At 45.5% G+C, this 13,044-nt stretch overlaps 1 protein-coding gene across 2 annotated transcripts in view; it reads right to left on the reverse strand.

Moving 5' to 3' along the window:
* Positions 1–13,044, reverse strand: part of ANKH (ANKH inorganic pyrophosphate transport regulator) — a 152,327-nt gene that overhangs the window by 42,946 nt on the left and 96,337 nt on the right. For both annotated transcript variants that reach the window (XM_007188252.2, XM_007188251.2), the window contains exons 6-8: positions 11,496–11,630; positions 9,258–9,350; positions 5,833–5,928 (exon numbers count right to left, since the gene is read on the reverse strand). In XM_007188252.2, coding sequence (XP_007188314.1) covers positions 5,833–5,928; positions 9,258–9,350; positions 11,496–11,630 — 324 coding nt within the window. The remainder of the gene's footprint in view (positions 1–5,832; positions 5,929–9,257; positions 9,351–11,495; positions 11,631–13,044) is intronic.

The following is a 13,044-nucleotide window of genomic DNA, read 5'->3' on the forward strand; positions in this document are numbered from 1 at the left end:
GGAATATTACTCAGCCATATAAAGGAACGAAATTGGGTCATTTGTAGAGACGTGGATGCATCTAGAGACTGTCATACAGAGTGAAGTAAGTCAGAAAGAGAAAAACAAATATCGTATATTAACGCATATATGTGGAACCTAGAAAATGGTACAGATGAACCGGTTTGCAGGGCAGAAATTGAGACACAGAAGTAGAGGAAAAACGTATGGACACCAAGGGGGGAAAGTGGCGGGGGGGGTGTGGGTGGTGGTGTGATGAATTGGGAGATTGGGATTGACATGTATACAGTGATGTGTATAAAATGGATGACTAATAAGAAAATAAATAAATAAATAAACATTAAAAAAAAAAAAAGAATCCCTCTTCACACCTGCCATCCTGAAACAGTCCAGTTCACCCAAAATCAACCTGTGAAATAGCCTATTTGGCCAACCAACAATTTGTCACAGTTACTGCTTTCTTAAAAACCTGCCTCTTTTAAAGTTTTCTGAAGTTTACAGCAATATGTCTTGGAAGGATTGGCAGGGCCCTGTGGGGCTGTGAAGGCTCTAGGGGTCTCTGAGGCCTTCCCTCCTCCCCACTGTCTACTGTACCCACCTCTGTCATTCTGCTCCATTTCCTCTGACTCTCCACCTCCCCTTTCTTTTCCCGACCCCTGGTCTCTCTCTGCTTCTCCTTCTGACCTGCTCTCTCCATCTCTCTGACATTGTCTCTCCCCTCTCCTGCCCCTCCGGGTTCAGCATCCGGGGGCGCTCGGTGTGACCGTGTAGGCTGTTCGCTGCACAAAGCTGCCCTGCGGGCTCTGCCTACCAGCGTCCATCTGGATGGACTCCCATTTCCATTTTGTAAAAAGGGGGTTGGGGAGGCCTCAGCAGCAGCCCAGCCTGTGCTTTGCAAGGATTCTTCCCCACCTCTCTGGCCCCAGAGGGGCCCCCTCTCTTGGCAACAGCTCCCCCAAACTAGAGCAGCGGGGAGCTTAAGAAAACACCAAGTGTTTAAAAAATGCCATTGTGAAGTCAAAATGGAAACCGGTTAACTAAAATCATCTAAAGCTGTTAAAACTTCCCCATTTAATATGATTTGCTACGAACTTTAGAAAAAACAAAACAAAAAAAACCCAACCCACACGTTTGGGGTAAGTTGGCAAGTCTGGTAAATGTAGCAAGCCCATCCATTGGCTTCAGCAAACCGGCCTAACATCCTGGAATATGGAGGTCTGTTACCTTTTGAGGATGTTCCTCTGCACCAAAAAGGCTGTTGAAAAGACATATCCTACCTTGGTTCACAGTTACTATCTTACCCCCAAGTCTGGAATCCAGGAGGGAATCATGCTAAGTCCCAAGGGGTTTTCAAGTGGCCATGTTTCTGTAAGTTTAGCATTACCAGTTCTTCTCCCCAAGAGGAAGGAACGATGCTCCTCCTTCCTTATCACAAGCTCGTTGCCACCACCCTCTGTCTGTGATCACCACGACTGTCCACTAGAGAAACGCAGCCTTTCAGGACACACTAATTATCATGGGGCTTTACAGTCAGTCACATAAGCAATGGAGACCATGGCTCTACCAGAAGGTTCAGGGCAAAACTGGTTGTTTGCTTCTGACCCCAGCACCGCTACAGCCTTATCCTTTGTGGCCCTGCCTTCTCCTGTGCAGCTCTGATGGCTGGTCTGCGATGCTTTCTACTCTGTGTGGCCACTACACCACAGGCTCCCACCAAGCAGCATACCATCTGAAGCTGTTCTTCCAAATCGATGTAAACTGTACATATTTTTGAACTGTGTGTTCCTTTGCCCCTAACAGCGGCGTGTCAGTCTGCAGTCACCTTGCTAACCCTGGTTTGCATCGTGCCCGCTCCTTTGTTGCTGTCGAGGGGATTAATTTTTATCTGACGGTTCTACCATTTTGAAGCTAATCTTCTGGATCAACTAAAGCTCCCCCTGTCCTCATTCGCATCAGATGGTCTAAAGAAGTCAATCAGCACTTCACTAAGCATTCCTAAAGGCAGCTCTGAAGGCAGGAAAGCAAGACGCTACTTGAGAAATACTTCTATTTTCCTACTCTACTCTCTTCCTAAATCCACTTCCTCTTCCAATTGGGCAGAAGGCATTTGCTGCTTTTCTTGAAGCCCAGTGGATCAGACAGACTCCTGGATAAGAAAATGAGGGAAGAACCAACTTTTAGAGTTGGATAGATGCTCTAAATTTAAATTGAAAATCTATACTAGGGACTAAACACATACATGCATTGTAGCATTCTGAAATATTAGTCTCTTACTAACTGTCAAAAGTATCTTTCACAGGCAAAGGAGGATGTTGAACCCAAACTGTCAGGACCTGAAGAGTGAACCCACTCTGACTGCAAGATGAGTTTCTGCTGTAGACAGTACACCTTTTCGTTTGAAAAGCAGTTAGCACCACTGGGTCATTAAGTGTCTGCAGGATCTGTGGGGTCAGCTCTTCTCAAAGTCCCAGGGAGAAGAGCTATTTATGCCCAAAGGATCAGAGCTCAGGAAAGTGCTCTAATCCTAGGAGATGCATAGAAAGCCGTGGAACCATCAGAAGGCTCATACTTTGTGCACAACATCATCCACTGGAATATACATGATGTGCTGATCTTAAGTGCTCTGCTACGTTCATTTCCTGACACTACCAAGTTTCAAAATTAAAAAAGGGAAAATAGACTTGAGAGTAAAGGGCATCTTCAAAGCTTTAAAAATAGGATAACCTGAGTATAAATAAGGAGATTGTTGCTCATGAGGGGTGGGTACCATCGGTGCCTTTCTGATCCTTATCTCACAGGTAAGTATTCACTGATTCATGTATTTGTGTTCTGCTTATTGTGTCCCTTCTGTGTCAGGCAGGATGCTAAGCCCTGGGGATAAGAGGTGACTAAGCCACAGACCCTGCCTAGGCAAGTTCAGAGCCTACAAGGAATAACAGATGTGAAGAATGAATAGATAAATACTGTAAAAAGGTGTACGCTTTATAGCGACAGTGAAACGTTGAATTTAGGGGGGAAAAAGCTCTAACATTTTTTTCTGTGTATCTTTTAATGGCAATTCCTCTAGGCAAGATGTTGGACCAATTGATTGAATCGTTATAAGGATAATGTATGTGAGACACACCATAAGCTGCAAGCTCAGATACTACTGTTTTCAGTGTTGAAGAAACCACCGCTTCAAGAATGCCAGCAAGTGCCTCAGTCCAGAGCCTCAGGGCCAGATATCTGTTCCTGCCTGTTGGAAACAGCACAGTACAGAGGAAAGGGCCCCAGAGAATAAGCTTGGAAGTCTGGCTTCTAGCTGGTGTTGTTACAGGCAGAACTCGGAGATACTGCAGGTTTGGGTCCAGAGCACTGTAGTAAAGTGAATATCACGATAAAGCAAGGAAAAAAATTTAAGTTATATTATTTACAGGTATACCTTGGAGATATTTCAGGTTCAGTTTCAGGCTACCACCATAAAGCGCAGGTTGCAACAAAGCGAGTCACATGAATTTTTTGGTTTCCCAGTGCATATAAAAGTTATCTTTACACTATACTGTAGTCTCTTAAGTGTGCAATATAGTGTTATGTCTAGAGAACAAATGTACATACCTTAATTTAAAAATACTTCATTGCTATAAGATGCTAGCCATCATCTGACAACTCAGGGTTGCCACAAACCTTCAACTGGTAAAAAAAAATGCATTATCTGCGAAGTGCAATAAAGTGAGGTCTGCCAGTATTGGGTACTGGGGCAAGTCACTTATCCTCTTATCCTCTCTGGGTCATTTCCTTTACTAAAAAATTACGGGATTTGATCAGTTCATCTCCAAGTTCCTTTCCAACACAGGATTCTGAGTCTCTGTTTCTACAGTGACAAATCTACCCTGAGATATTTCCAGTCACAGATGGTAGGATTAGACTAATTGAATTTATTAAATAAATAAAACCTCTACATGGGAAATCAAAGCATTTTTCTAGATCTTACTTGGTTATCATTTCAAAATACACTTGTTGCTCTTGTTTGAGAAGTACAGATTATTGCCCCTGAACTGAAGGAGGGAAGGAATATCCTTAAACCCAATCTGGTAAAGTTCTCAACTGGACTCAAGCACAGCTGCGGGAGGAGGGTTAAATGGAGAGAGAGGAGACCCGGCCGGACTCTGGATAGCAGAGCAAGCAACAACCAAAAGCTCCCAGCTCTCGGCGACGGATGAGGTCGCAGTCACAGAGCCTGGCATCCGCACCAGCTCAGCTCTCAACTCCCGGTCACTTCACACAGTCTCCAAAAGCTGAGGTCTGTTCCTGGGATAAAAGTCTTCTCTGTTTTTCCCCCAAATACTCTTTTAAACGGTTTCAAGGTTGTGCAGTGTTTCACTAATATTTTAGGGAACTGTGGAAAAACTTGCACACCACAGGGAGAAATAATGCAACCAGGAGAGCAGGGTTGCCGGGGGCAACCTGTCCTGACTCAGGCAGGCATGCTGTCAGAGATTCCCCCCACTCCGGGGAGGTGGCCTGGAATAGGCTTCTGACACCCGCCTCTCTTGCAGTTTCCCAGTTTCAGGAGGGAAGGACTGGGGGGAAGGGCTGGGCTTGAGTGACGGGACAGCTGAGAATGCAAGGTCATGACTCAGTGTCAGAGGTGTTAGGTGATGGGCTATATATCTTGTGTTGCCCTTGATACAATCTATTCAGGTGTTGGATCAACGGATCAAATATTAAGCTGTGGGTTTTGAAAAAAAAAATCCATAAAAGGCTTAAAATGTGTGTCGGGCTTGATTTTAAAGGACCACTATTAGGGCTCATCTAGCTAAGTGGTTCTTGTGATAATGGCCAGAGGGTCAATGGTCAGTGTGTTCCTGTCATCAGCATGTCCCCAGACCTCTTATTGCCTTACGTCCTCCTTATCAGTCATTTACGATGGAACTGCACACACCCAGGCATTTCTGCTACATTCTGACATTGTACTATAAAAACGGAGAACTGCTACAGGACTTAATAAGGACACATGTAGTCACAACAACAAACAAGGAACTGAGTTCAAAAGACCCCTATTTCTTTTTATCCTCATCTCATCTCCATCTTTAGAACCCAAAAGGCACTGTCTACAATGTGAAGTTGATTATAAATGTTATTTTCTTACGACTGTGGATAAATGTCATAAACAACCTTAAATTATAGACCATGTGCTTTGGATTATAGAGCATGTAGGAATCTTTTCCATGTTTTTTTGAACGCTATGTCTCCTACATTTGAATTACCCAGGGGAGTTGATAAAGGAAGGATGTGTGCTGTTTATTTAAGGCTGTGCAGAGTCACTGACAGGCCCTGCCAACAGGGAGGTGTTATCCACACTTGTTCACACTTGTATCCCTGAAGATGACACAGGGCTTGGGATCCAGTAGGTGCTTGACAAGCAAGTGTTGAATGATAAATAGGGAGGATACATCAGCATAAACGTATGAGGAAAGGCACTTTTACCAGCGAAACAAACAACACCAACTGAATTTGGAAAAGGGACAGAGATGGTTATATAGTTGACTCTGGGTATTTAAAAATGGGCTGGAAATTATTAGTAAGAGTATTAAACATTAAAGGCAAAGCCTGCCTTTCTTCAGCACGTAAGAAGCCCTTAGAAATGCCAGAAGTTGATCCTCTATTCTTAGACTCAACGCCCTCGTTGAACAACGATCACTCATATTTTGGAATGAAAAGGTCTCGAAGAGCTTGTTATCTAATCTAGCACAACATCATATTACGGAACACAAGACCTCTCCCTTTAAAATGGCAATGACCCCCCTTTCCAAAAACAAACACAGGCGGGGGCGGGGATGGGTCTCTCCTTACCGTCAGCGACAAGGCCATGCAGACGAACGTGAACTTCTTGATGTGTGCTGCAGTGACTGTGTTGCTTGTACTCACCAGCTTATTGCTGGGGTTATTCTAGGGGGGCAAGAAAAGGCTCCAGGTTATCCTTGGCTGACCACACGTGCATCTTACAGAGCATCTCGTTTCTGTTTTATTTGATGTGTCTAAAGTGTAGATGTCAAGCGACAGCTTGGAAGACAGCTGTCACTCTGAGTGTCTCTCAGACAGCTGTCATGTTTCTGGACGTGAATGCTAACCAGGGGGCGCTCCGGACTGAACACCCGGCAGTGTCTCCTGAATGAGTCGCCTCTCCTGGGCGCTGGGTGCCCACCAAGCTAGTCCAGGGCCCCAGCCCATCCTGCAGTTCCCGACCGCCCTGGAGCTCTGCAGGCAGGCGTGGCATCTGGGCCCGTATTTGAGGGCACATGTCAAGGCCCTGTGAGGTGCGCGTTTGCTCTCCGAGATAAAGGACTGCGTGTCTCACCCATCTCTTTATTTTATTTTTTAAAGATTTTTTTTTGATGTGGACCATTTTTTTAAAGTCGTTATTGAATTTGTTACAGTATTGCTTCTTTTTTTTAATGTTTTGGTTTTTTGGCAGCGAGGCACGTGGGATCTTAGCTCCCCGACCAGGGATTGAACCTGCACCCCCTGTGCTGGAAGGCGAAGTCTTAACCACTGGACGGCCAGGGAAGTCCCTCACCCATCTCTTTAGCTCCTGCAACTTAGCACCATCTTCCTTGAGTAGAGAAGATGCTCAAACAGGCTTTGTTAAATTGAAATGTAAGCAAATGATGCAGATGGCCCAGAGGTCCTCTGACACGTGCCCGAGGGCTTGCTGGGGCCATCCCAGGGTCACTGCTAGGCGTGCCCGTCACCCAATCAAAACGAGTGTCCGGCCCTCAGCCTTGAAAGGCAGCAGAGGAAAAACAACGCCAGCCTCCTTACGGATCCCATTAGTCCCAGAGATGACTCACAAGAACAAACTAATAAGAACCTCCTGTATAAAAAAATAAATAAAATAAAATTCAAAAATTCAAAGAACAAACGGCGAGCCCCTGGCTCCCATATCCAGCCCAATGAAAGACACACAAGCAGAGGTGTTATAGGTCCCACTTGCAAAAGAGCTTTTGATGTTTGCTTCCCTTCAGAGGCTGAGGCAACCTCTCGAATCCCTTCCCCTTTATGCCACCTCTGGAGGGGTTGACATTTTCTTAACTCCGGTCTCTAAAGCACATCTGCTTTTCTGAAAAACAGACTGTGCACAGTGCAAATCACAGCAGGTAGGACATCTCTCCGTCTCCTCTCCCCCAAGGATCTGTGAGGGTGGTGCCCTGGTGGCCTGGGCGAGAAGGAGGCCACGCCGGGAAGAATTAGGAACCTCCAAATGCAGACGCCACCCATGGTGACAGCCACGGGCCCCAGCTCCTTCAGGTGCACTTTTATTTTTAAAATAGCAAATATTTCTGCAAGTACGGTTGGAATAAACTAGCACATATCATTAGATTAGCATCTGTGTCTCACCTTGTTTGCCCCATCTGCTGTTTTGCAGAAACATAGTCTTTTGCATATAATAACTGAACATTAGAGAGAATCTGGACGAGTGGAAAACTCTCCCAGCCCACTGTTTAGCCAGAAACAGCAGAAGTTATGCGAGAAATTTTAAATCTCTTATTCTGGAACGCACAAGGAGGCTAAGGATTTCAACTGTCAGTGCAGCAGATTCTGGAAGTCCACACAGAGGTGTCTTAAGATTCGGGTGAATAGACGGCATTCATGGGAATGGCTTGGAGTAGCGCAGTGGAATGCATGGCAACAATGGGGGAGGTTTCAAAAGGGTTCTGAGTAACTCCAGCATCTGGCTAGAGGTACACTCCTTAAAATAATTTTTTTGTAGCGCCTAACCTCTGTGATGGTGAATAAAACAATGTTTTTCTTGGACGCTCTTAGTGAAACTGTACAGCGCTGTATTGTTAAGTTTTATTATTTCAAGGTAGCCAAAAACAATTTCACATGAGATGCTCACAGCCAGGAGGTTCTAACACTTTAGAAACTGCTATTGAGTTTTATTATATAATCTTATATTCCAAGAGCTAGACATTGAGCAAGATGACTTATATCCATTTTGGTTTCTGAGGACTTACTTCTATACACATGTTCCTTGACATGAAAACACTGATTTCTATCAATGGAGTGGATTAAACCCACTCAAACACAGCTCTCTCCTGCAAGTGACTCAGGCCTTCTGAAATCCACTCTCAAAGGCCTAGGAAGCAGGAATCAAAAGAATTTTTTCGGAAATGCTCTGCATCCTAATGTTGTGAGTGAATGTTGGCAATCGGTGGAGGGTCCAGCTTATAGTTTACTGGGGAAGTTCCACACCCAGTAGAGAGTTGTGGGCAACAGCCTACCCTCTCTCACGTTAGGCTTCGTGGGGGCCATCCCTGAAGCACTTGGAGGTGAGTTGCTATTCGTGGGTGATTGATTATAGGTGTGGGAATAGAGGCAGGTAATCTGCTGGGGACCCTGGTGAAGAGGCTTCCTCTCCTCACCTCCCAGGGCTCTTTTTGGGATCAGATGAAATGATATCAGCAATGGCTCTGAGCTAGTTCTACAGAAATTCAAGGCCAAACAGTTGCTATTAAGAGTACAAGTGGCAGGTTCTGTGCTTCTTTCCTATTTTTTATTTTAAAACATTGTACACTATCTGGCTGGGGGTCTGTTTTTCTACGTATTTGTTTCAGGATACAAGTCTACAGGTTCAAATAATTAAGCTTTAATGAAATAGGCATTTCTCAAATGATCAGTCCTAACCTGGCCTCAGGTTAGGTCTGAAGGCTTATGCGCCTTCCTGGGCTGTGTCAGCAGCTGTGGAAGGACACAGTGGCCGTCACCAGAGGCTTCCAGCTGGAATAACCGCGCTGCATCCCAACCAGCCTGGACCCATGGCTGCTGCGTGGACAACTTCGGCGTGCATGTCCCCCAGCACCCCGCAAGACAGCCTTAAGCTTATGCACTTAAGCACACAACTTCCTGTACCTTCACATCTGCTATAAAGTCAGGGAAGTATTGGTTTAACTAAAAAACAACAAAAGAGAAATGAAATCCAATATATTATAATCTTTTGAGAGTATAATTTCCCTTTTGCAAATAATTCCTCGACAGGAATAACCTTGAAGTGAGTATCGGTTTGCAGAGGCATCATGGGAGCGGCATCAAGGCAAGTGTAAATTCGCCTCTGTTATTTTCTGAGTTACCTCCGCCAGCCCCAAAGCCTCATTAACCTTGCAGAGGGAGGTGAGATTAGAAACATCACGGCGTCTGTCAACGGCGATCCCTGTCTATCAAACAAACGCTAATTCTAAAGAGTGTGTTTCAGAAACCACGCCGCACGGGGTTCTCACCTTGTCAAAAGCAGGGTAGACAGCACGGATTTCCGTCAACCAGCCATATGGCATGTGACCCACGGGGTATGTGGCTGTCAAAATTGCCACGGCCTGCAAGAGGAAGAGCCGGCAGTTAGAGGGGCATCCGCAGAGCCTGTGTCCAGCCGCTGCCTGCCATCTGCCACGTGGCAGAGCAAGCCGTCTGGGGTGTGGTCCCCACCGACAGGTCACTCCACCCTGGGTTACAGCGGGGCCAACCTGTGGGTGGCCCTGGAGCAGGAGGCAGGGGCAGGCACCCCCCCTGCATACCGGGAGTGGGCTGAGTGGACCCAGGGTGTGCACCTGAGACCAGGGGGATGCGTCTTGTTTTACATGAATCCAATGAGGAACGGGTCCAGATCACTGCTTGAGAAGCCAAGATTTCAACCCAGGTCCACCAAGTTCTCAGTGAGCTAAACCAAACCTTCTAGCCCAGCCCAATTCTTGAGTCTCAAAGTGTGATTCTGAGCCCCACCCCTGCTCTCTGGATACCCTGCACTCAGCGTCCACCTCTCTGCCTCCACGCCATCCTCCAGGGAAGCTGACGGTGTGCGCTGGTCGATGGCTTTATGGTATTCTCCACCCAACTCAACTCACTTTCAATCTGTTCAGCCAGGAGAGCCCAATTTTGATGTTTAACTTAAGAAAACTAAATTAATACTTCTCACAGGAAGCCTCACCGGTTCTTCCATGAAAATGAGAGTTTCATTTCTTAGGTGAATGAAGAGGAAGAAAATTTAAAACAGAGCACCTAACCCTACATTTTTGGCAAAGTTCAACTCCCTAACTAGCTAGGACAAGAGGAATCAGGCTTCGTCTGTTCTAATTACCATAACAGTGATGCCAGGACCGTGGGTGAGGTGGGTCCCCAGTGGGTGAAGACAGTGCTGTGAGGCATCAGGCGGACCTGGATTCAAACCTCACTTCATCACTTCCCAGCCGTGTGAAGCATGAACGCTCTCAGGCCCCCTTTCTGTTCCTCCAGCGGAACCATGAGAATAACGATACCCATCAGGCAGGGTTGTCAGGAGCCAATGAAACGTCCATAAGTGCCAACGTTATCAGAAGCAGACGATCAACTTATGTCAGTTCTGTCACCCTAAAGCTAAGGTCTGTCTCTGTGCACTGAGGTCATTTAGAAATGGCTCTAATGTCTTGTTTTTTTTAGGGGAAGATGGAATTCTAGCACACAGGTGATCGGGGTCCCACACTTTTTAACTGGGCAACTGAAACTGAAGTATTGAAGTAAAAAAGCTGCTATGTTATAGAAGCCACCCCAGATGACATTCATGATTCAACAAACAAAATCCAGGAACCGATGGAGACAAGGAAAAGCCTTCTCCTTGTGATTTATGCGCTTTCTGTTCCAAGCCAACATGAGCTGCTTCCCAGGACATGGAAACTGGCAGCAGACCCCAGCCTGGAAACATGCTGACAGCGCATTCAAGGGCAACGTGTAAACAGGAGGCTCTCAGGAGGAGCCACCAGCCTTCCCGAAGGATCAGCATTTCCCGAGACGATTAATTCTCCAGAGGGCAGCGGGGGAGGAAACAAATGAAGTCATTCTATTTGTTCATACCATACTTGAAAGATGGAAAAAAAGTGCTTCCACTCTGTCTTTGGAGGAGCTGCCAGTTTCCAGATCAGTTTCTTGAGATGAGTAAATAATGGAGACCCTCCTTTGGAGGAGGGCAGATTGCCAGAGTACATAAAGCCATGGTAGGTTTGGCACAGGAGGTGGAGAAAGGACAGGTGAGACTAGGTGGGTCAAAACGGAGGCATCAGCCCTTCACCCCCTGGTACTTTCACTTCTGCTGCTGCGCATGGCATGTTCCGTTGTCCTCTGCAGCTACAGCAAAGAGGCACCATGCTGACTCCATGGGAAACTGGAGAGGCCGTTGAGTGGAGAGAGAAAATCTGGATTCTAACACTAGCCCAGCTTCTTGCTAGTTGTGTGTCCTTAATCTCGGTTTTCTCATATGGTAAAAGAGAAGGACAAAGGAGATGTTTTCTCCCATACTCATAAAAGTCACATGATTCTAAGTCACTGATGGAGATCCTTATGCGTTCCTTGTGTGAAGGTGTCACATAATTTAATATCACAGAATTTCTTGAGCTCTCAAGAGGAATTGGAAACAAATTTGTAATCCACTTCCCCCCCCCACCCAGTTTTTACACGGTGACTATGGGTACCCACATCCCCAGAAGCTGCCCTACCTCCGTAGCTGCAGAACTGCCACCAAGGTCCCGGGAAACAAAGAGGTTGACGATAGGCCTACTGATTCTCTGTGTAGCCAAGATGAGAGCCAAAGGCCACCAGAAGCTCAGCATCTTTCTTATTGTTGCATCTCCCTGCATCAAGAAAAGGGGACAAAAGTTCACTGAACTCTGGAAGCAGAATAGAAAAAAACAATTCAGAATCAAAGCCTTTTCTGTCGATATCAATCATGAGTCAATTCACTATACTTAAAAATAATATAGAAAAAGCCTCTGCAGACAAGCCAAGTTGAATTAAAGTAAAATGTACAGTCTTAACAGAAATGAACTCAGACAGCTGGCAAGCTACTGTGAAATCAAAACACACATTTAAGCTTGATGGATCCAAACCCCTGTTTTCCAAACAGGGCAACTTCAACCCAAGCAGAACCCAACTTCATAGCCCAAGAAACAGGCTGGAAATTATTTTCTGTTTAAATTATCAAACTGACTGGCTAGACGCCATGTCAGTAAGAGGTAACTCTTAGAAGTAAAACGTTGTTATACTTTATTTTGGAATCAGCCTGATCACAAATGTGCCTAATTATTTGGGCACTATATGAATCTACTCAGAGGTTCCTATTCTCAAAGCTCTGACAGAAGTCATGTAAATGTTCAGAAGCACAAGCAAAATAAAAGCATGGTAATGAGAAGGCGACTTATTAAGAATTCTACAGCAAAGATGTGCGCTCTCTTTAAAGCCTGGCTTTCATCGTGTGATTTTGGGTTTGATTCTTCATGAGGGTGAGAGTTCCATCATGCAACCATCTCAGTCACTTTATTTCCCTTTGCTGGTAGCTGAATGTTGAGATGGACTGTTACCATCAAGACCAATGTGATGTGGTTGTCCTCATGATGGAAATACTGTAACTAGATCTGATATTATTGATGGCCTGACCTCAGATCAAGGTGGGTGGTCAATACAATTACTGGTTTTTTGGTTATTTTTGGCTGCGTTGGGTATTTGTTGCTGCGCACGGGCTTTCTCTAGTTGTGGCAAGCGGGGGCTACTCTTAGTTGCAGTGTGTGGGTTTCTCATTGTGGTGGCTTCTCTTGTTGCGGAGCACGGGCTCTAGGCGCGTGGGCTTCAGTAGCTGCAGCACACGGGCTCAGTAGTTGTGGCGCATGGGCTTAGTTGCTCCGCGGCATGTGGGATCTTCCCGGACCAGGGCTCGAACCCGTGTCCCCTGCATTGGCAGGCGGATTCTTAACCACTGCATCACCAGGGAAGTCCCGCAATTACTGTTCTGACATGACAAAAGTAACACGTGGTCAAAGGTGGGATCAAGGGGTGGAGTGTGGTAATTTATTCAGGGCCATATTTATATAAATATATATATATAAAATATATATATATAATATACATAATCATGCATATCTGCCTTATAGCTAGATGGATACCAACCCAAATGATACCTAAGGATAGAGAAATTAGCAAACATATAAATTAGATACTGTTTATAATGATGATGAAAAGAACGCTTTGGTCACTTGTATAAGATTGTATCTT

This window comes from Balaenoptera acutorostrata, chromosome 2, assembly GCF_949987535.1.
Source record: "Balaenoptera acutorostrata chromosome 2, mBalAcu1.1, whole genome shotgun sequence".
NCBI lineage: Eukaryota > Metazoa > Chordata > Mammalia > Artiodactyla > Balaenopteridae > Balaenoptera > Balaenoptera acutorostrata.